Source organism: Daucus carota, chromosome 2 (assembly GCF_001625215.2).
Source record: "Daucus carota subsp. sativus chromosome 2, DH1 v3.0, whole genome shotgun sequence".
NCBI classification, from domain to species: domain Eukaryota; kingdom Viridiplantae; phylum Streptophyta; class Magnoliopsida; order Apiales; family Apiaceae; genus Daucus; species Daucus carota.
The window spans coordinates 54,121,968-54,143,037 of NC_030382.2; the positions used below are offsets into that span (position 1 = coordinate 54,121,968).

General features: G+C 34.4%; 4 protein-coding genes across 5 annotated transcripts; 3 read left to right on the plus strand and 1 right to left on the minus strand.

Moving 5' to 3' along the window:
* Nucleotides 1–3,486: 3,486 nt before the first annotated feature.
* LOC108206212 (rust resistance kinase Lr10) lies at nt 3,487–5,732 on the minus strand. 2 transcript variants are annotated; one of them, XM_017376436.2, is made up of 2 exons: nt 4,778–5,732; nt 3,487–4,673 (listed from the first exon to the last, which is right to left on the minus strand). In XM_017376436.2, the coding sequence occupies exons 1-2, from the start codon at nt 5,520–5,522 to the stop codon at nt 3,556–3,558; spliced, it is 1,863 nt and encodes a 620-aa protein (XP_017231925.1). In that variant the 5' UTR covers nt 5,523–5,732; the 3' UTR covers nt 3,487–3,555. The 2 variants fall into 2 exon arrangements, with proteins under 2 accessions (XP_017231925.1, XP_017231924.1); XM_017376435.2 differs by having other exon boundaries at nt 3,487–4,676; nt 4,778–5,729.
* Nucleotides 5,733–5,757: 25 nt separating this feature from the next.
* On the plus strand, nt 5,758–9,186 carry LOC108208254 (LEAF RUST 10 DISEASE-RESISTANCE LOCUS RECEPTOR-LIKE PROTEIN KINASE-like 2.1). The gene is made up of 4 exons (XM_017378774.2): nt 5,758–6,890; nt 7,131–7,163; nt 7,272–7,295; nt 7,865–9,186. The coding sequence occupies exons 1-4, from the start codon at nt 5,903–5,905 to the stop codon at nt 8,983–8,985; spliced, it is 2,166 nt and encodes a 721-aa protein (XP_017234263.2). The 5' UTR covers nt 5,758–5,902; the 3' UTR covers nt 8,986–9,186.
* Nucleotides 9,187–10,483: 1,297 nt separating this feature from the next.
* LOC108206793 (uncharacterized) lies at nt 10,484–16,018 on the plus strand. The gene is made up of 9 exons (XM_017377200.2): nt 10,484–10,718; nt 12,767–12,894; nt 13,560–13,607; nt 13,694–13,807; nt 14,185–14,253; nt 14,370–14,426; nt 14,598–14,753; nt 15,489–15,569; nt 15,679–16,018. Exons 1-9 carry the CDS (start codon nt 10,559–10,561, stop codon nt 15,733–15,735), a joined length of 870 nt encoding a protein of 289 aa, XP_017232689.1. The 5' UTR covers nt 10,484–10,558; the 3' UTR covers nt 15,736–16,018.
* Nucleotides 16,019–19,828: 3,810 nt separating this feature from the next.
* LOC108209000 (protein E6) lies at nt 19,829–21,070 on the plus strand. Its single transcript, XM_017379674.2, has one exon. The coding sequence runs from the start codon at nt 19,885–19,887 to the stop codon at nt 20,830–20,832; it is 948 nt and encodes a 315-aa protein (XP_017235163.1). The 5' UTR covers nt 19,829–19,884; the 3' UTR covers nt 20,833–21,070.

A 21,070-nucleotide genomic window follows, 5' to 3' on the forward strand; every position in this document is an offset into this window, starting at 1 on the left:
TTTATATATAATATACACGAAAAGTACACGAAATATACACGAAACGATTCGAAACGGATACGGGTTTTAAATTAGGTACACGAAATTAATAACGGGCGGATACGGGTTTCACCTTCGAGTACACGAAACACGAAAATACACGAAACGAAAGTATACGAAACGAAACGATTGCCACCCCTAGTTAAAACCCCTCAAGAGTAAAACCCTGTGGGAAAAAAACTCAAGGGGGAAAAAGAGTGCCCTACAAAAATTACATCGATAACAAAACAGACTAAAAACTGATGTCTTCTTTATTCCTTTCGATCAATTTTTGTAGCTCAATTGTCTGGGACACCAAAGTTCGCGTCTTGTTGGAAGCAACCTTAATAAGTAAATTCTTTAAATCTCTTTCAACCATCCTGAAAATAAGACAAAATCGAATGAAGGAAAGTGAGCGAATTTGAAAAAATTAAAATAAAGACATAAATGAGCCAACATTATGGCACTTAAATGCCTCTATGGGCCATAAATGCCCCAATCATGGTCGCCATAAATGGTACAAAAACCATTAATTAAGAATATTTAATTATTCTTAATTAAGGTACAATTATTGCCCAATTAGCATCCAATGATGTGTACACTTATATCTTTTTCAATCGGCTATCCTCAAAATTTCGTAAATTACAATATTTTAATGTTGAACCTCGGCCACCGTCATCCTCTTTGGCCACCACCGTAGCCTCTCTCGTAAACTACAAACGAGAGATACCATCAACACGGAGCCACTGAATGATTACAATAAACTTAAAAATATACTTCTGGATATTGAAAATATTTAGTTGGATGCTTAGTATAAATAAGTTTAATTGAAAAAGTAGTCATAAATTTGACTAAATGTTGTTATTTTAACATTTCCCATATTCCCGCACTCATATCTTTGTCTTCGAAATTTCGAATTTTCATAACTCCGTACCGTACATCCGCATCGCACTCGTACTTGCCAGCAGCCTCTTCAGGTATTTCAATTTCTCCTACGCGGTCAGTGGTCACTAACTTACAACCATATTCTACTACACACAATTTAAGAGCTCCAAGCGGCAAGCAGTAACAAACATCGAGTTAAACTTTATATGAACTTAACATGCGTACAGAAAATATTACTAAACAATTGACATGTTAGACAGGAAGGCTGTTTGATTCTTATATATGATTTGTCTCATTCGGATTCATGAATAACTTCAAGATCAATTCTAAACAACGTTATGCTTGACGTTCCGAAGTACTCCCTCCGTCCAAAATAATTGTCACATTTTTATTTTTATTTGTCAAATTGATTAAGTTTTGACCAAAGATTATAAGTCAATGACTCATTATTTTAAAAAACTGAAAATTACATTTTAATGTAGATTAAAAGTTATTTCCGGTGATATTTTTTTTTATTTTGTCAATTGATAAAATATTAATAAATTTCAGTCAAACTTTAGTCAATTTGACCGGCACAAACTCAAATGCGACAAATATTTTGGGACGAAGGGAGTATTAGGCCATCTCCAACAGTGGAATCTGTTTTTGGCCTGAATTTTGTTCCAAATTTAGACCGAACTATCTTTCCATTCCAATAGTTTGACCTAAATTTTGGTCAAACTTAAATTATGACTCGTTAAGTTAGTGTTGCAGAACTGAGTAATTTCAAGCTTAAACTATGACTCGTTAAGTTATTCGAATAATTTGATTTTAAGCTCTCTTTAATTATTATTAAATTAAATTGAGATATTTAACGATTTAAATTCAAATGATTCGCGAATATTTTTATTCATTGATACCTTGTCCTTGGCTGCTTCCCTTTAAACCGTCAAAAAGTTTGAATGTGAATGCGTTACCTACTTTGATCCCCTAGTTTAATAGAAATGCATCTGGGCGACATGAAATAATACAAAGTACATACTCTAATCTAAACCACGAGGGTTTGTCATTACAGAGCAGAGATTAACAAAAACCATATGGGTTTTGACTATATCGAAAAAGGTTTGCAGCCCAGGAACGCATCGTCATATTCTAATACTTGAACGAGGAGATTGTCTCATAGTGTATATACTTTTAAAAAGACCCACCCGCGCCATGAAATCATAACATGTTTTGTTTATTAGTGGATGGGTTTGATTAAAATTTATTTGAGTTTCCTTCTCCGAGCATTTCAAATTTCATCCAACTTAATCACACCAAAGATCTGTGTGGTGAGCAGTTCTTGTAATGAAATTTGATTAGATTTTATTTGAATTTGAAATTGGAATACATGGGATCAACGTTCATAGTTTAGAATCATCTACGTTAATCGGTGCATACCAATGAATCATCACGGATGTTGGTTCGTCGACAGATTTGACAAGGTTTCACGTTGTTTACAAATGATTTTGACGTGGCAATCGTATTCTTGTGGTGGGGGTGTCTGAATTCGTGTCAACATAGTCTACAATGGTATTACATGGGGTCGGGGCAGGAATGAAATAGGCTCCGTTAGATTAGCGGCGGTTGTTGATTTGGTAGTGTAGATAAAGGAGAACCGACACGGATGGATTATCACGGATATTGGTTTGTTGAAGGATTTGATAAGGTTTAGTGCGTACTAATGGATCATCAGGATGTTGTTTTGTTGAAGGATTTGATGAAGCAGAACCGACATAGATGGATTACAAAAGAAGAAATCAAGTTAATTCAAAAAAGTGTGCAAATAGTGGCAGTTCTTATCCAGTTTGATATCCCCGTTTCAGATCATTGTCACCCATCATCGACAAACGGGAACTGTTTAGGTAAGTCCCATGTGAAGAAGGCCATGGGCTAAGGTATATTAATATTATACTATATTATTTATTTATTGTGCACTAAGCCGGGGGTCTTCACGGAAACAGCCTCTCTGCTTTAAAGGCAGGCGCAAGGCTGCGTACATCTTACCCTCCTCAGACCCTGCTCTAAGCGGGATATACTGAGTATGTTTGGTTTGGTTTGGTTTGGTTGCGCGCGGCTAAGATTATAACGGGTTCCTCAAATCTCAATTTATTGAAAAATAATAACTAATTTAAAAAATATTATGAAAATCTGAGAGAGAATCGATATTTAAACAATTTCCCTGCTCTGAAAAATATTTTACTTTTCACGATACATACAATACAAATACCAAAAAAATAATTTCCTGTATTTATTTGACTTTCGGCCAGAGGTTAAAAAAATGCCAGAAAACCAAACAAGTAATTTTGTGGAGAATAATTTTTTCTCCAGTAAACAGAAAGAGTGTTTTTGGTGATTGCTGTTCAGAAAGAGTCTTTTTGATGTACATTCAAATCAGATCTTTATAGTTCTACACTTGCATGGTTCTGGTTTTCGTATATTTTAGTTGCAGAGTTTGATCTTTTTGGTGATTACTGTCGGAAAACAGCTTCTAAGTTCTACTACAAACAAGTAACAGTTACAGCAACATACATCAAACAAGACAATACATGAACACAACATTCGTACGAAAAGTATAACTAAATAGCCTGGCATGGTAAACAGGAAGGTAGTTTTTTGACTATATAATTTGTGTCACTCAGAATCAGAAATGGCTTCGAGATCAGTTGCAAAGGACCTAACGCTTGATGTTCCGAAAGGATTAGGGGGCATTGCCGGACATTCTTGACTTTCTAGCATATTGATAACACGTTTCATTGATGGTCTGTCCACCGGATGCCACCCTATGCACCATAGTCCCACAATTGTTAGCTTTTTTGCTATATTTGAATCTTCTTCTTTTTCTATTTGGATTGCCACTTCTCCACCTTCCTCCAGATGATGATAAATCCATTCAGGAAAGTAAGTTTCAGTGTCGTTTTTTACCGCGGTGTTGTTCCTTGATCCTACCATTTCAAGCAATAACATACCAAAACTATATACATCTGATTTGGATGACACCTTTCCGAAATTTCTAGAAAATACTTCAGGTGCAATATAGCCAATGGTCCCCCTGGCCATTGTCATAGACACAAGACTCTGGTCCCTGGAACACAACTTGGCTAAACCAAAATCAGAAATTTTGGGATTATAGTTACTGTCCAAGAGGATATTATTAGGTTTGATGTCAAAATGCAGGATCTGTTGAGCACACCCTTGATGAAGATATTCAATTCCTCTAGCTATGCCTAGAGCGATTCCTTGCATCTTCTCCCAGCCTAGGAAATTGTTGTGATTTCGACCAGAGTATTTGAACTTTTCTAGAGAATCATTAGGTTGGAACTCGTATATAAGAGCTCGGTTGCAGCCATCAGCACAATACCCCACCAAGCGAACCACATTAACATGATAGATCCGTCCAATAGTTCCCACTTCATTGATGAAATCTTCCCCGTCAGCGTTTGGGTCACTATTTAGGACCTTAACTGCTACAATAATTTCACTTGTAATTTGACCTTTGTAGACGGATCCATAACCTCCTTGTCCTAATTTTTCACTGAAGTTGCTGGTGATTTTCTTGATATCAGCGTAGGAGTATCGTGTCGGCTTCATGGCTTGGTAATTCGCCAGAAACATTTCGATTTTCAAATCATCATATTTCTTTTGTCTGCGTGCTCGGTTTACATAATACAGTAAAGCTATGAGGATAAGCACAACAAGAGCAACACCTGGGATTATACCTGCAATAGGCTTGACTGAATCCTGATGCGGAACTGCTGCAATATATTAGAGTAGATTATATTATATAAATGCTCAACTCATAGTTATGTGAAAGCAAGTGGGTTTGTTACGAGAACAAAAGTTATAGTGAATCTACCTCTGCTTACACATGTAGTTCTGTAATCAGGTGGTGCGGTGTTATTAAGAAAGTTAATATACTTGATCACTTTACAGTAGTTTCCATTGGCTTCACATCTTGTACAATTCGGAATTGACCAGGAGGTCACATATCCTTCGGAAACTGGTCCAAGATACTCTGGCGGGAGTGAAGAAGTAAAAACTATGGTGCAGGAGGTTAGGGATAGTTCACTAACGTTTAAGGAGTTGGAAAAACAGTTAATTGGGAAATCTTGCCCGCCGACCATAGTGACCATTTTGGGGGGCGGGTAAAGCTCTGTTGCATATCTTGAGGAACAACTGACACATGTAGCTTTTGAATTAAAGCTAGTGATCTTGCTTTCAGGGGGAAAAGGAGCTATGGAAAATGACGATGAACTTGAGGTGGAAACAAGTTTTAGAGTGGTGCTAATAATCCTATACTCTATGTCTTGATATTGATAACCGATGTATACGACATGTACCTCTTGAGAAGTTAAAAGCTGGATTCCTGAAAGGGATGTGTTTTCAAGATAGTGTACCTCCATTAAAGCCTTTCCTCTGCGACAAGAAACTTGTAAACCAGGGAGGCCACAGTGCTCAGGCTGCCGGCCTTTGAGCTGAAACGGGAACCAAATTTCTGGACCATGACTGGAGCATCTCATCGGTCTGCACTCCTCACCTCCTGCTGCTACGACTCCTATTACTGAAAACACTAGTATCAGATGAACAAATACAAATCCCATGGAATGAAGTAGCCGGTTCAAACTCTCATGGAATAGAAAATAGTAAATGAATTTTGATCAAAACGTCAAATAAAGTATAATGTCCGGTAACAACTTGGAGTTATAGCTGGGGAATGGAGACCCAATCCCTAGTAAAAAAGAAGTCACTTATTGAGATATGTCCTCACACGCTTGTACAAGAAGACTAAAGACCCCCTTGTGTACAAGGAGACTAAAGACCCCCTTGTCCCTCGGGTCCTTCCACGCATGTACAATAAGACATTTATTTTTAACCAAAGTATTTGATTTTTCAATTGATGATGGGAACTTGTCTTTTTGAAATTATTATTTTATTTTCATTATTAAGTGTTTCTAAGTTGAACTAAGCTGCTACAAAAACGATGCACAACTTGTTGACCCAACTTACTATAGATCACCAAGGTAGAATACTAACTATGGCTCTGCGCCTAACTGAAAAGGAGAACAATATGAGAAGGAAGATTTTGCCATCTGTATCTCCAATCTCCACAAAACACTCATTGTTGTTCATATTCATTTTTACAATAATAGTCTCTTCTTTAAGCTCATACTGCTGCGAAGCTGCTGCATCTCCTTCTTCTTGCGGTAATATTCGAAACATAAGCTGTCCTTTCAAACTGCAAGGTGATCGTCAGAAATGCGATTCTTCTTTCTTCACCCAGGAGCTGTCCTGCCGCAATAATCGTACCATCTTATATTTGCTTCCAGATAAGCTCCTATATTATGTCCAGAGTATAAACTATGATAATCTTTCGATTAGGATCGTTGATCCAGGCGTTCGAAAGAATAACCCTTCTTCTCGTCCGCTTCGTTCGTTGACAGAAGAAGACCTACAGCAATCCGCTTATCGTGCTGTATTTTACGAGGATGGCAGTATCTCAGGAACCGGACCAATGCTCTCCTTAAGCGAGCTTAATCAGCCTATTGCAATGATAGAATGTCCGTCTCCTGTAACTTCTAATCGTTACATCAATACAACTTCACCAACTTCTTCGTATACCTCTTCAGTGTTCGGGAAGGATTATATCTACGCTTATGCTTATATGGTGGTTGGATTTATACCTATATCCGAATTGAAGGTTAATTGCAGGATTAGCAAGTTAGCTTGGGTCTCACTACGAGCGCCTTCTAGACCCTCAATTTCATCCAATATGTCTGCAATTCACGATGCAATGCTTTATGGATTTGAAATTCCCTGGAGTTACTTCTACTGCCTGAAGTGTGATGCAACCCTGTCCGGAGAGGATTCATGTGATACCCAAAATCGCGATTATCATCACTGGGCTTGCAAAAATTACGACTCACACTGCAACGTCGGTCATCTAAGCTCTTACAATCTTACAATTTCGTGTGAGTGAAATTCGATTCCCTTCATCTTCAAGATCTGATTTCATTACTTTTTTCAAATAAACGAGGCTTACAACATTTACTTGCTCTGTTATACTCGTTTTTTAATTATTATTTTTTTCATTTTGAGATGTTCCAACCATTTCTAAACATTTACCTAAGTGACATATTGCTAAGTTTCTAATTAATCAGTACATGCTTGTCAGAATAATTTACAGACTGAGATTTTCATGAACTGTGCAGGCATCCGTAAAAATATACATGACATCGTAACAAGTGAGTACTGCAGTTTTTTTTGCTAATGTGTATTGCAGTTTTGCATTATAAAGTCCATGTAGTAAGTATTCTTTTTCTGACTCTGTTCTTCTGCTTGTTGCCTGACAGGCCGGAAAAATCAAAGGGCCATTGGTAAGATACTTCTTTTTCGTTTCTCTTTTGCTTCTACCTTCGAAGTTGTAGGAATTACATATAATATAGTCCCTTTTTGACATAATTTCTATTAGTATTCCTTTTTTATCCTATCGAAACTAGATTTAGGAATTATTCATAATTTACCATACCTGTGTTGTTAGAATGTCCATGGGCCATGGCCATGTATATTAGATTGTACTAACACATGTTACAAAATAACAGGTTTTACACAATTAGGCTAGAACTAAGAAAAGAAATACCAATGTTTAACAAATATATGGCATGTCTGTACCCAGTATAGAGATGCACAAAATGTAAATCCAAAAGCCTGATCCGAAAAGAATCTAGTCCGAGGGCCTCAGGCAAGTCCCATATAGGAGTATTTCAACCAAATGCCCCCCAAATGAATTTTCCTGTTACTTTCTGTATCCTATTCCCACAACATATATATCATTGCTGTATAATTGGAATTAAAAGGCATTTAGAAGCTTAAATTTGTCTCCTTGCGGACTTATCTCTAGATAATTTATTTCTATCTTTCAAACAATTTCATCATGAAATTGCAGGAATATATTTTGGTGTAAGATTCTTTTTAGGATTACTACTATTGCTCGCTGTGGTGGCTTATAGAGCTAGAAGAAGGCATTTATCAATGTATAACACCATTGAGGATTTTCTTCAAGCTCAAAACAACTTGATGCCTATAAGGTATGCGTACTCTGATATTAAGAAGATGACCAATAATTTTGGAGATAAACTGGGTGAAGGAGGTTTTGGCACCGTATATAAAGGAAAGCTTCGCAGTGGTCTTTTTGTGGCAGTAAAGATACTGGGCAAGTCTTCATCAACTGGCCAAGAATTCATTAATGAAGTTGCTACCAGTGGAAGAATTCATCATGTCAATGTGGTGGAACTCCTTGGCTTTTGTTTTGAAGGTTCCAAGCGTGCTCTAATTTATGAGTTCATGCCTAATGGATCTTTAGAGAAATACATTTTCTGTAAGGAAGGAACAGAAGAAGAAATTGCTTCCTTGAGTTGGATAAAGATGTACGATATTTCCTGCAAGGTAGCAAGTGGAATTGACTACTTACATCGAGGTTGTGACATGCAAATTTTGCATTTTGACATCAAACCTCACAACATTCTCCTCGATAAGAATTTCAATCCAATTATTTCGGATTTCGGGCTTGCAAAATCATATGCCACCGACGATAGCATTGTGACTCTTACTGCAGCAAGAGGTACAATGGGCTACATGGCTCCAGAAATGTTTTACAAAAATATTGGTGGAATTTCATACAAAGCAGATGTTTATAGTTTTGGAATGTTGCTCATGGAGATGGCTGGTCGAAGGAAAAATTCAAATCCATTTGTGGATCATGTTAGCCAGGTTCACTTCCCGTCGTGGGTATACAACCAATTTAGCGAAGGTAAAGAGCTTGAGATGGAAGATGTTACCCAGGAAGAACGGAAGTTGGTGAAGAAGATGATAATAGTAGCATTGTGGTGTATACAAATGAAACCGAGTGACCGTCCTCCAATGAACAAAGTTATTGAAATGCTAGAAGGACCTGTTGAACACTTGGTAATGCCTCCTAAACCATTTTTATATACAAAAGAAGATCCGGCAGAGATAAAGAGCAGCTCAACTCAATCTTTCCTCAAGTCACTGCAAACTGAGGAATAAATCTCCACTTCAAGTTTATTGTCTTATTTTATAAATTACAATTCGAGCTTATCTGGCTTGTAGTTATATATACTACCAAAACTGCCATAGGAAAACATGAGCTTCTATACATGTATAATGTATTCAAGTAAGTTCTATAGTATATGCTAAATTTAAGACTATATCAATAGTGACTGATCTAAATCACATTAGTCAGACTGAAAATGTGTTGCATGGTTCTCAACTGCGCATCGACCTTAGTACATCACATATGAACTTTCTTTAGAATCCTCTTCACAATGACAAAAACTTCTAAATTCTGGTCACACTCCGAGTACAATGCTCAAATTGCTCATCTATCAGAGTCCGCAGAACTGGACATAACTATCCGTAATATTAACCTCATCAAAGACTAAGCGCAAAGAAAAAAACAAACAAAAATATATTAAACCAAATGATCAGTATATAGTAAACATATTAATGAACATATGCTCAAGAATTAAAGAATCATAAGATTTACCTAAGAAAAGCTCCCGAAAAGTTGTTTAATATCATGGATCAATTACAATCTTACCGTCCTTGCACTGCATGAAATTAAATATTAAATATTATCATAGTATAATGGATTAAGAAAATTATTTTTTGGATTTTTTTTTTATAATGTTCATTTAAATTTTTGAAGAAAAACTCAACTAGTTCATTATTATGTTTGGATCAGACTTCTTGGTGATTTGGGATAAGTGGGCCTGGTATAATCAGTCATCTGTAATCTTAGACTCGTAGTGCACGTAGATGTGTAGAATCTCTGATTTTCAAAACTTTAGTTTTAACGATAAATTATTAGTTACATAATAATTATTTTAGAAAATGGGTTCTTCAAATAAAGCTATTTTTAAAAAGATAAATAAATTAATAAATAAATTCCACATTTTATTATTTAAACTTCAATTCTAAATTCTATATCATAATTATCAATGCTTTCTACACCTGTTTCATCAATAGGTGGTAATGTGATTCGGATAAAGAAAAAAATTGGATTGGAATTTAAATAATAAAGTTAGAGCTTATTTATCAATTCTCCATATAAATTAACAAATTATCATAAATAATAATAATTAGGATTCAAGAAGATTAATATTAAAGAGTGTAATTAAATGTAATTTTAAAGAATTATATTTTATTTTAATTTTATGCGGATTCTAAATAAATATCATAAAATTGATATAGAATTTTAGAATTTTAGAATAATATTCAAAATCTCTTAAATTTTGTCGTGATTTTCAAAAATTTAAATCACACTTAACAATTTAACAAAATCACATTTTATTCTATTAAAAAATTTATCATCATTTAATATAATAAAATTTTAATAAATTTTAAGTAATTTTAATCAAATAATATCAAAATTTTAAACATAATTTAAAGTTCTAACTAATAACATCTGATTTTATAATCTAATATCAAATCATAGCTAATATCTCAAAATTTTAATATATTTTCTAAAATCCCACCGTTGCTGATAGAGTCAAGACTTGACTTGACTTGCCTCTATTTTGCGTTTTGAAGCGGTGCTGTGTGACCGCCGAGCCCCCAAATGGCGGTTCCATTAACCGGTACTAAACTTGTCTCGACGATCCCTTTTGTTGTTTTATTATTTCTCGCTTCACACAATCTAGTAGCTGCTCACAACTCATGTACTCAACGCCCGTTGATCTGCGAATTCGACCAAGCCAAGCGTAAAATCTCACAATTAGGTAATCTCCCGTTCTCTGACCGTTTCGAAATCCTGATTCCGTAGTGTATTCCATTATTTCGCTGTTTCGGAATCCTGGTTCCGTCACTTATGTATACTTGTTCCATTATACATAATGCATTTATCAGAATTCTTGCTAATTACTTAAAGGGTCCTGTTCCCTGACCATCGGTTGTCAGGGAACATTTACCCAACACACTGTGTCCCAGCCGTTGGATCTTCGATCCAACGGCTGGGACAAAAGGAAAACTTTTTAAGTATCCGCGGTAAATAACCGCGGACACTAAGTCTTTCCGCGTGTTTCTCCCGCGGACACACATGGCTATCCGCGGTTAATAACAGCGGACAACACAGACTGTCAAAACCCTAAGTGTCTACTTCTAAAAAAATAGGAAATTATATTTTTTTTTTTTTTGAATTTATGGATTTAGATGATTATTATGATTAAACTAATTTTGTTTTGAATAAATAACAATTAATTTTATTTTATATTATATGTTTAGAATTTTTTGTTTATATATTTTTAATAGTTAGTAGATTATTATTAAAATTATCATTATTACCTATACATTCTAATCTTAGTATTTTATTTAAAATTTAATTGTTATTTTTTAAAATTTTTTTTATTGATTGACTAATTTTTTTGTGAATAGTTAATATATAATTTTTATTCTTGTCACATATTATATATTATAAGTATTATTTATTTTTTGTGTTATATAAAATATATTTAAATTTAATTTATTTAACAAAAATATAAAATGCTACTTAGACAATGTATGTTTTTAGACGTTTATGCTAAATATTTTTGTATTTTCTCGATCCTTCTTGCTTTCTAGCTGCATGGTTTGCTGTTTATATTGTTTTTTTCTTTTACTTTAACAAGCTTGTGTAATGTTGTAAAAGACTTTGTGGTTAGGGTGATATTTATGTACTTAAAGAGAATATATAATAAATACTATTCTCTTTTATGTGGTATATATAACACATAAATATTATTCTCTGTAAAATATATAAATATTATTCTTTTTATTGGATATATATACCACATAAATATTATTCTCTTTTAAATTAATTTAAAACTTAAAATAAGAAAAACGTCTAAAAAATATACACTGTCTAAGTAGCATTTTATATTTTTGTTAAATAAATTAAATTTAAATATATTTTATATAACACAAAAAATAAATAATACTTATAATATATAATATGTGACAAGAATAAAAATTATATATTAACTATTCACAAAAAAAATTAGTCAATCAATATAAAAAACTTTAAAAAAAATAATTAAATTTATAATAAAATACTAACATAAGAATGTATAGGTAATAATGATAATTTTAATAATAATCTACTAACTATTAAAAATATATAAACAAAGAATTCTAAACATATAATATAAAATAAAGTTAATTGTTATTTATTCAAAACAAAATTAGTTTAATCATAATAATCATCTAAATCCATAAATTCAAAAAAAAAAAAAGAGTATAATTTCATATTTTTTTAGAAGTAGACACTTAGGGTTTTGACAGTATGTGTTGTCCGCTGTTATTAACCGCGGATAGTCATGCGTGTCCGCGGGAGAAACACGCGGAAAGACCTAGTGTCCGCGGTTATTTACCGCGGATACTTAAAAAGTTTTCCTTTTGTCCCAGCCGTTGGATCGACGATCCAACGGCTAGGACACAATGTGTTGGGTAAATGTTCCCTGACAACCGATGGTCAGGGAACAGGACCCAAGAAACAATGTATGAATGTACTTGTATGCTCTTCTCAAGTGGTTCCCATATTATCCCTAACATGATTCCAATGGTAAGATGATCCCCCTGAAAGACAAATATTTATTTTATTCGTAAGTCAATAATATTTTGTTGCCAAACTCTTTTGAACTAGAAGGCACTTTGCTAATTTGTTCTTATGAAAATTATATGACCATAACATTGATTGAGTTTTTGTCGATTTGTTGGCACTTAAAGCTGCAACTTTTGGAAAAAATCCCCATTTTAACTGTGTATGCTCTGATGATAATGGGTATAAATGCAGAATCTGTCCTTGAAGACCGCATGCATGATTTAGATGTTAAGAGCCAACATCTTGGAGAATATACAAAGCAGCTGGAGGAGATTAATCATGAGATTGATCATCTACAATCTGTTTTGCTTATTTTGAAGGTTAGGCTTTTAGTTGAAGGTGTTTTACTTACCCTTCATATATGCCTTTTAGATTTCTCATATAAGCCAATATTATTTTTGGTTACACTTTAATAGTAAAGAACTTCTTCAAATCCTTAAGGCAGACACATTTATGCTTCTTGAGGAACATGGATGTGGCCTTGTCGCCTCATTTCAGTCCTTTGTGTTTTGCTCTTTTTAGAAATTTAGCAGTTTGGCCTGCGCTATTTGTTCCAACGAAACTTCCATTTACATCTTAATTGTTAAAGATATATCTATCTTATGCAAACTCTATCATTATAACCAAGTGTTATGACGTAGCAACTATGTCCGTCGTCTGACCTAGTCTATTGGTTATGATTTTTTTCCGCAAAATGCACAAAGGTGATACAGTACATAAGCACAATAGGCTACTGTTTTTTTTAAAATTTTATATTAAAAAAAATTAACTGAAGCAGCTAGTACACTTTTAAAATTTATCATTCAAGATTATCATTCATCTTTAATTCCAGATAAATTCGTCAAGTCATTCTTGATATAATGTGACAGCAATCTCGAAGGAAAATAAACGTGTATGTGTATAATCTGATGAAGGCTATGCTTCTGGTGTTTTTGTATTTAAATTAATAGGAATTTAGCAATTTTGTAATGCCTCTGTTTTCCAGGATGATCCATCTCATGCAGACAAAAGACTTGCACTACTTGAAGAAGAGGTTATTTTCTTCTATTGTGTTATTTCACAGTACCTGTTTAATTAACTGCTTGGCATGTTTAGGCAGTGGATATTGGGGTGTTTCAGGTTCGAACTCTCTGGGACGTTTCAAGAACAAATAACTTTGATCTCCATACTCTAGAGCTTAAAGCACAAGATGCTGAGGAAAGATTAGATACAGTTGCGTCAAAAGCTCAAAAGGTAAGGTTTTCTATTGATCGAATCCCGTTTGGATCTTACTTGAATGAACCGAATTAGAAATGACTGTGTCTTGACTCGCATCTCGCCCTCACTAGTGCCACTATGTTCAAGTCTATGGCTGTCTTTCATACAAAAAGACATAATGGGTAGTCTTATGGGTAGAAAGTATAAGTCTGTATCTATGGTGGGTATATCGAGCTTGGTTGTCTTTTGCTAATTGACATTTATGTCATGGTAATGCTTCCATTAAATATATATTTTGAGTTAGTCATATTGTATCACCTGTAAAAATCTGCCAAATTTTACTGTTACCCTCTAAACTTTATTTCTAAAAGTTTAACTGTTAATTAAATTCTCTTTAATTAATTTGAATGCAGATGGCTGACATTGTGACTGAACAGTGGATTCAAGTTCAGCGGCTTGAACAGGCTCTTCAGATGGCACAAGTACTTACATAATCTTAGTTCTTACCACTTCTTTCCTGCTTACAAAATTTTGTGCGATGATAAATTAAACATTTGGAATTTGTACTGAAGCTAAATATGCTAATCTTATTACCTAGATGAGAACCTGGAAGGCCAAGTGGCAACTAAGATTTACAAGATGCACATATTTCAAGGTAGCAACCACCTGTATATTTTCTTGACCAAATTGAACTCTCTTAGTCACTTGTACTCGGAATTTTTATGTAGAACTTTGGATTATAAAAGTATTGATGTTTTAATCACCTTTTTTCTGTATTTCTAACCATTATCAGATTTAAAACGGCTGTGTTTCGTGCTTGTTATAGTTTTTCAATAACCTTTTTGGAGGCCATTTCGAAAAGTTGATGAGGGTGCTGGATCCAAACTTATATGAGAATTGGTCTGCACCAGATTCTTACTTGTCTCAAGTAACGCATCAGTTGAAAAGAATATTTGCAGCAGCAAAGTATCATCACCACCAGGTAAGCCACCTATGACCTACTTAAAATGTATCTAAGTTCCTAGAGAAAATATTGATACAGATGCATCTTTAAATGGAGTTAAAACTATAAATTTCCTAGCGAGTCTCTGTATTCTCTTTTTGGTCATGTTACTCATTCCAATTAAATCCTCTAGATACCTTCCCATAAAAGTTCCTACAGTTTAAAGTCATTTCCCAAGCATCTGCTGGTTTTTCCAGAAAACGTAGCATAAATGCACTAATTTCAATTGAATACTCACTAGAAAAGATCCTTGTGATCTGTCTGGTTTAACAGGTTTGAATATAAGATTGTGAAAAATAATTAGAAGTTGGAGAGAGAGAAGAGGGGGGAAGGGGGGGGGGGGGGGGGGGGGGGAAGGGGGGGTCAGAGGAAGGAGTGAAAAAAGGGAGTACAGTTTTTCTAATAAAGATTGTGGAGGATATTGAGTAACAAGGAAATAGAGCATTCATTCTTATACTAGTGGATTTTAGATCTCATTCAAATGACTGGGAATGGAGTGGATGAAGGAACAAAACTATAAGTATTTATATTGAAAATAGTACAGATCCGTTTAGTTACTTTACTATCATTCTTCCAACCAAACACAACATTTATATATCATTTGAATGAATGAACACTAAACAGTATATACATTTGGTACAGTCATTGTCATATTGAGCAACTTGATATTTTTGATTAAACTAGATACCTTAGTAGTATCCTCTTTCTTTACAGTTGCAAGGCTATATTAAGAAAGAAATGGAAGGAAATGAATTCACTGCAGCTTTTGCAAATAACGAGGTGGTATTTGTCATTGTAAGTATCATCTCATTTCTTCATCTGATGAAATTTGCTAGGCAAAAAATAAATTATTTATTTGTGAAACCATTTAAAACTGGATTTAACCATACTTTCCATGTTTTAGGCATCTGCTCTGATCACTTTCCCTATACTGAGTGCCTGGATGTTCCTCACATCATAATTCTTCTACATGGAATGTGCTGGTTATTTTTTGATATCTTTATTAAGTAAATATTTTCTGAAGAAAACTTTTTATCTTTATGTTAGGCTGGTTTACAGAAAAGTTCAAGCTGAAATGAGCTTGATGTTACAAAAGTCGTAATGGATTCTATAATGTTGTGATAGAAGATCAATAGATACTTTTTTGTCTTTGATACGTCTTACGCAAACTCAATGCATGCATGAGGTGTACACAAATTTCAGATTTGTTCATGCTGCAATCACAATGGAATCATTTCTTGTGACTGCAATCTGTATATAAAATGGTCAAGTACAGTTTGCAATCAAGTTGTCCCAACACCTGCTTGTTCGATTTTTTGGTAATTCTAATTATGGTAACATGTAAAATGTAAATGTATTATGCAAATTCTGATAATTATCTCTTAGATTAAGGAAAGTGTAAATATTGCTATTGCTTATAATTATGTTATGCCTGCAGAGCAGATTCATAACAAATTCTCATAGATGTGTTACATGTGTATATTCCCCCGAGGGCAATGATATTAGAATTCTCTGAAGGTTAGTAACTTGCTTAAGTTATAGTAATACAATAATTAGTGCTTGATTCATTGATTGTTTTATTAATTAGTAAACTCTTATGGTAATTCTTATTTTAGGGATACAATTATATTTCTTCCTATAAACAGAATTAGGTTATGATCAACACACAATTTTAATGGGCTGTCATACTTGAATTCGCACTGTGACAAACAGTATAAGATGTTGAAATGGCTATCCACATTACGTTTGTATGGATGAGAGTTCATTGTTTGAATTTAGTCTTTGGGTCTAAATTTGCTGATATTGTCCTGCCAATATTTTAAAAATCTTACTGATACTCATGGTTGTATATAGTGTCCGCGGTAACAAAATTTGTTCATGCATCATGTCAGATACAATTGATTACCCTTGGTAACATGTATTTAATTTCAAGGATTTCAATTGTGAATTGACATGATGTGAAGGTGTCATATTAAATTTTCAGCTTTATAGTGATATTTGAATGTCCTAGAATTCAAATAAAATTCAAATATATCTTTATATATTCAAACATATTTGATTAAATCCAGAATTTCAAATGAAATTCAACTCTCCCAACATACCATTATGTAATTTCTTCTTTCTTTGTTTTTTTTGGGATGGAGGGGGTTGTTTGCTGACTATTCATCGTGTTGTGTGAACCCAACCGAACGATAGAAGTCAGTGAAAATAACGGTGACATCATGATTATTGACGAGACACACAAATCATTACTGCCATTATACGTAGATGGTTCTCAAGTCCCATCTTATCTTTTGGTAAACTGCCTTGGTCCCATGTTCATTTGTTTTTATTTTGGATCTCCCTTTACTTTTGCCAAGTTAAAGACACGAATATATTTAGGTGTTCCTCGATTCATTTATCCTAAGATGCTGAAGGTTACAAGCTTACTAAGAGTACCAAAAAAAGTGATTTACTCGTTTGCGTACTTATATATTTTATTTTTGAACGAAATCTGAGTTTTATTAATCAGAAAAGAGCATCATGCTCCTGAGTCTCCTCCATATAGGGAGGAGGATACATGATTTCATTGTAACAGTTCATTGAACATGGGATTTTAGCCATCAAATGGACATCCCGGTTTGCTTGCTTTCCCAACGAATTGATTACATCTATATAATTCGTACATAGATGACATTGTAACCTTATGTTGCAAGTAGCATAGCATCGTGCTGTAAAATAGGAACCAGGAAGATAAAATACCTGCGGCTAAATATTACACTTGAGTTTTCTAAGTGAGCCGATATAAAGTTTTCTTATGAGTTAAATAGTGTTTACATAACCCTAATCCCCCGGGTTCCTCTCCTAATCGTGTTTACTTGTATAAAAAATTAGGACATGCCAATGTCCCGCCATTAATTTCTTGATTTTCATGATAATGCTAAAAAAGATTCCTCCACTAAGATAGAAAAAGAAAACGTAGACAAAACGATACTTTGTGTTTTAATTTTATAGGGAGATCATTGAGCATAATCAGAGCCCCAATTTAAGAACAAATGTTTAGAAAATTGAATTAAACGCTAAACAACTCCACCTGCAGCATCAATTGCGCAACAAATTGTATTAGACGTTAGACGACAATGGAGTCAAGTTAAAGCTTGATGTATTTATCTACCACACACGTTGACATTTAATTTGAACTATATAGCTCATAATTTCTCTAAGCTCCAGATTAGTATAATACCGCGTATTGTAACTGTCAGAGTAACATATTGAACAACATTTCATGATTGTAGTATTAATGCATGTGTATTACAAATCTATTTCTCCAGCATCATGAGTTCATGACCACAATTCTTATATGACCTGCGCATAATATTTTTTTCATATTTAATAACTAAGATATATTAAATTTCATATATCAAAATTTTAGAATATGATAATATCTCAGTATGAGTATAGAAAACAGAATTAATTTATGATATTTTTTTTTGGACAGAAATTTATGATAAGTTACTAAAACATATTTATTTTTTATGTGGAGAAAATGAATGAAAAATATCGTTAACATGGATATCAATTCGTTGAATTAAAGTTAAAACTAAAAAGGGAAAGTGAATGATACCAAACAAGGTGAGAAAAAGAAGTGGAACGAGGTTCTTACATAAAAGTTTATGCTCATGGTAATTTATTTGTAGGCTGTAGCTATAACCATGTATGCACAATAGTAAAAATCTGAGTAAAGATTGTGGTTCTAAATACGGTGAAATATATTTGAGTTTACATGCTTTACTTCTCATTTTAAGAGCGGAACACTAGTCGAGAATTTTGTTCCAACCCCATTTTTCATTTTTGTTTTGTTTTGTTTTGGCAATAGAGTAAAGCTTAATAAATTGCATAAAGGGAAAACAATAGTCAATGTACACAATGAGTAACTTGTGGCCTCTTGTCAATTGCCATATATAAAAAGATTTAGGGTTTATATTCATCCATGGCACATGCTCTGTTTGCACTCGAGAGTCGAGACTGTCCCCAGAATGTAAGGTCCCACCAAACTACTCCAGCCCATAATTACTCCCCCACTCCACATTCCACCCCCTTTTCTTTTTGTTTTAGCAAATTCTCCACCCCTTTTCCGTTAATTTCTCATGTTGTAATAAATATTTCATATCTGACTATAATGTTTTTATTTTTAAATTTTATAGCTTTTGATTGTAATTATAAATTTAATGAAAGTAATGAAATAAGCGGGACCAAGATACAATCAGCAAAAGAGCTGAAGTATCATATATAGAATGAATGCAACAATCGTAAATGTTACTGCATTGTGCTTTCTTTTAATTTATTACCAGCAATAAGAATCGATTCCTTAAGGCTTTAGGGGTACAGGCGACTGTAGGCTATGAGCCAGCTTTTACCTGCTTCAGTTGAAAATGTGTGCATTGTATACAATTAAGTGAAAAGCATATTGTTAAAACGGTTTGGCTAGTGTGTGCCCATGGGCACATGCTAAGCGCGGAAATTTTTGTATTTGGGAGATTTTGATTGGTGTGGTTGGTGTATTTGCAGGGGGTCCACCATTATCATGAGATAGGAGCCAATCAAAATGATCCAAGCACAAAATTTTCCGCGCTTAGCATGTGCCCATGGGCACATCATAGAAAAACCGTTGTTAAAATATTTGATTAAACAGTCATGTTCATGTTATCTTCTGTAATGGATCGCATAAACTGATGGCAGTAACCATTTTGTACAAAAAGGTTTAAAAACACGAGGACGATAAAGAATTACTGGTAGTTACACAGACATAGAATAAGCATAGATTGTGTATCCCCAGAAAGATAGGGGCACTCTTTTGTTAAAGTGCAAATATTAGCAAGGGGCCACATTCATCATCCCCATCTTCTTTTTCCAGCCATTTTACCTACTCATTTACCTAATTGCTTGAAAATGCCATCAATTTCGGTGGATATATGTTTGGTAAAGTTCATTAAACTTTTTTCACTTGAAATTTTTACAGTCAAATAATCCCGAACCCGAAGTAACCCGATATCGTAAAACTTCTCTATAAAAACAACACACTGATGATAGTTCTCCACCTAGAGACCGAATAATTTCTATCTAGACCCTCATGGCTTCCTCTACCACCTTCTCTTATTTCCTCCTCCTTGCCCTCTTAGCTGCTTCTCTTCATGTTCATGCAAGAGATAGTCAGTTCTTTAGCAAAGTCACAAGTAACAACATTCCCAAAGAAGTTCTCCCAACAAAACAACAAGAGCCTTTGAACAAACAAGAGCAAGAGCCGAATTTTGTCCCACTAAACCAGCAAAACCCGGGGGGCTATGGCCTTAACGGTCACGAGTCCGGCCAGCTTCCCCCCACCACTGAGAACCTCCCTTACAGAACCCAAACAGAAAATTCTTACAACAAAGAAAGCAACCCTAATTTAGTTGATGGCCTATACTACAACAATGATGCCAATGTGAATACAGAGTCTTACTCTAGTTCAAACAATGGTGATCAGTTCCGCAACAATGAGGCTTATGTTACTAATCAACAAGGCATGAGTGACACAAGGTTCATGGAGAATGCCTACACCACTCCGATCACAAGCAACAACAATGGTGATCGGTACTACAACAATGATGCCTATGTTACGAAGCCACAAGGCATGAACAACAACAACAACGACAACAATTACAATGGTGAGAATATGTACAACAATAGGGAGCATGACATTGGAGAAGCAAAGCTAGGTGTGACTAATGGCAACAATTACAACAATGGAGGCAACATGTATGAAAATGAGAAAAATGGAATGAGCGACACAAGGGTCATGGAGAACGGAAGGTATTACTATGACCTTAACACCGAAAAGAATTACAATCTTAATAATTACAACAATAATCTCAACGAGAATTCAAGATCCTTCAACTCGAGAAATGAGTATGCCAACAACAGAGGCAATTACCGGAACTCGTTTAAAGGGCAAAACGGAAACAATGAGAATTTCATGGAAGGCTACAATGGGAACCAAGAGGAGTTTCAGGAGGTCCGAGATGAGCAGTTCATGCCTTGAGCTTTTGTGTTCTATATTACATGGAATGAATCTTAATTATTAAGTGTGATTTTCAATCTCTGTGTTGTAAAATGTTTTAGAAGGAGAAATTAGATAAATATGTGGCTGCAGGGGCCTTCTTCTGTCAATTGTTATCAATTACTGTAGTCAGTACCAACTATGTACTGTTATATAGTTAAGCTCCATGCTTGGAATGGAAGTGTGTGTTATTATGAAAATACTCTCTTTTTCTCTCGTA

Bases quoted from the DNA above. Each gene is read 5' to 3' on its own strand.
- LOC108206212 (XM_017376435.2), bottom strand. From the start codon at position 5,522: ATGGGATTTGTATTTGTTCATCTGATACTAGTGTTTTCAGTAATAGGA. The intron at 4,677-4,777 runs GTAGATTCACTA...AATATATTGCAG, and splicing joins AACTACATGTGTAAGCAGAG to CAGTTCCGCATCAGGATTCA.
- LOC108206793 (XM_017377200.2), top strand. From the start codon at position 10,559: ATGGCGGTTCCATTAACCGGTACTAAACTTGTCTCGACGATCCCTTTT. The intron at 13,808-14,184 runs GTAAGGTTTTCT...ATTTGAATGCAG, and splicing joins TTGCGTCAAAAGCTCAAAAG to ATGGCTGACATTGTGACTGA. The intron at 14,754-15,488 runs GTAAGCCACCTA...CTTTCTTTACAG, and splicing joins CAAAGTATCATCACCACCAG to TTGCAAGGCTATATTAAGAA.
- LOC108209000 (XM_017379674.2), top strand. From the start codon at position 19,885: ATGGCTTCCTCTACCACCTTCTCTTATTTCCTCCTCCTTGCCCTCTTA.
- LOC108208254 (XM_017378774.2), top strand. From the start codon at position 5,903: ATGCACAACTTGTTGACCCAACTTACTATAGATCACCAAGGTAGAATA. The intron at 6,891-7,130 runs GTGAGTGAAATT...TGAACTGTGCAG, and splicing joins TTACAATCTTACAATTTCGT to GCATCCGTAAAAATATACAT. The intron at 7,296-7,864 runs GTAAGATACTTC...ATGAAATTGCAG, and splicing joins GAAAAATCAAAGGGCCATTG to GAATATATTTTGGTGTAAGA.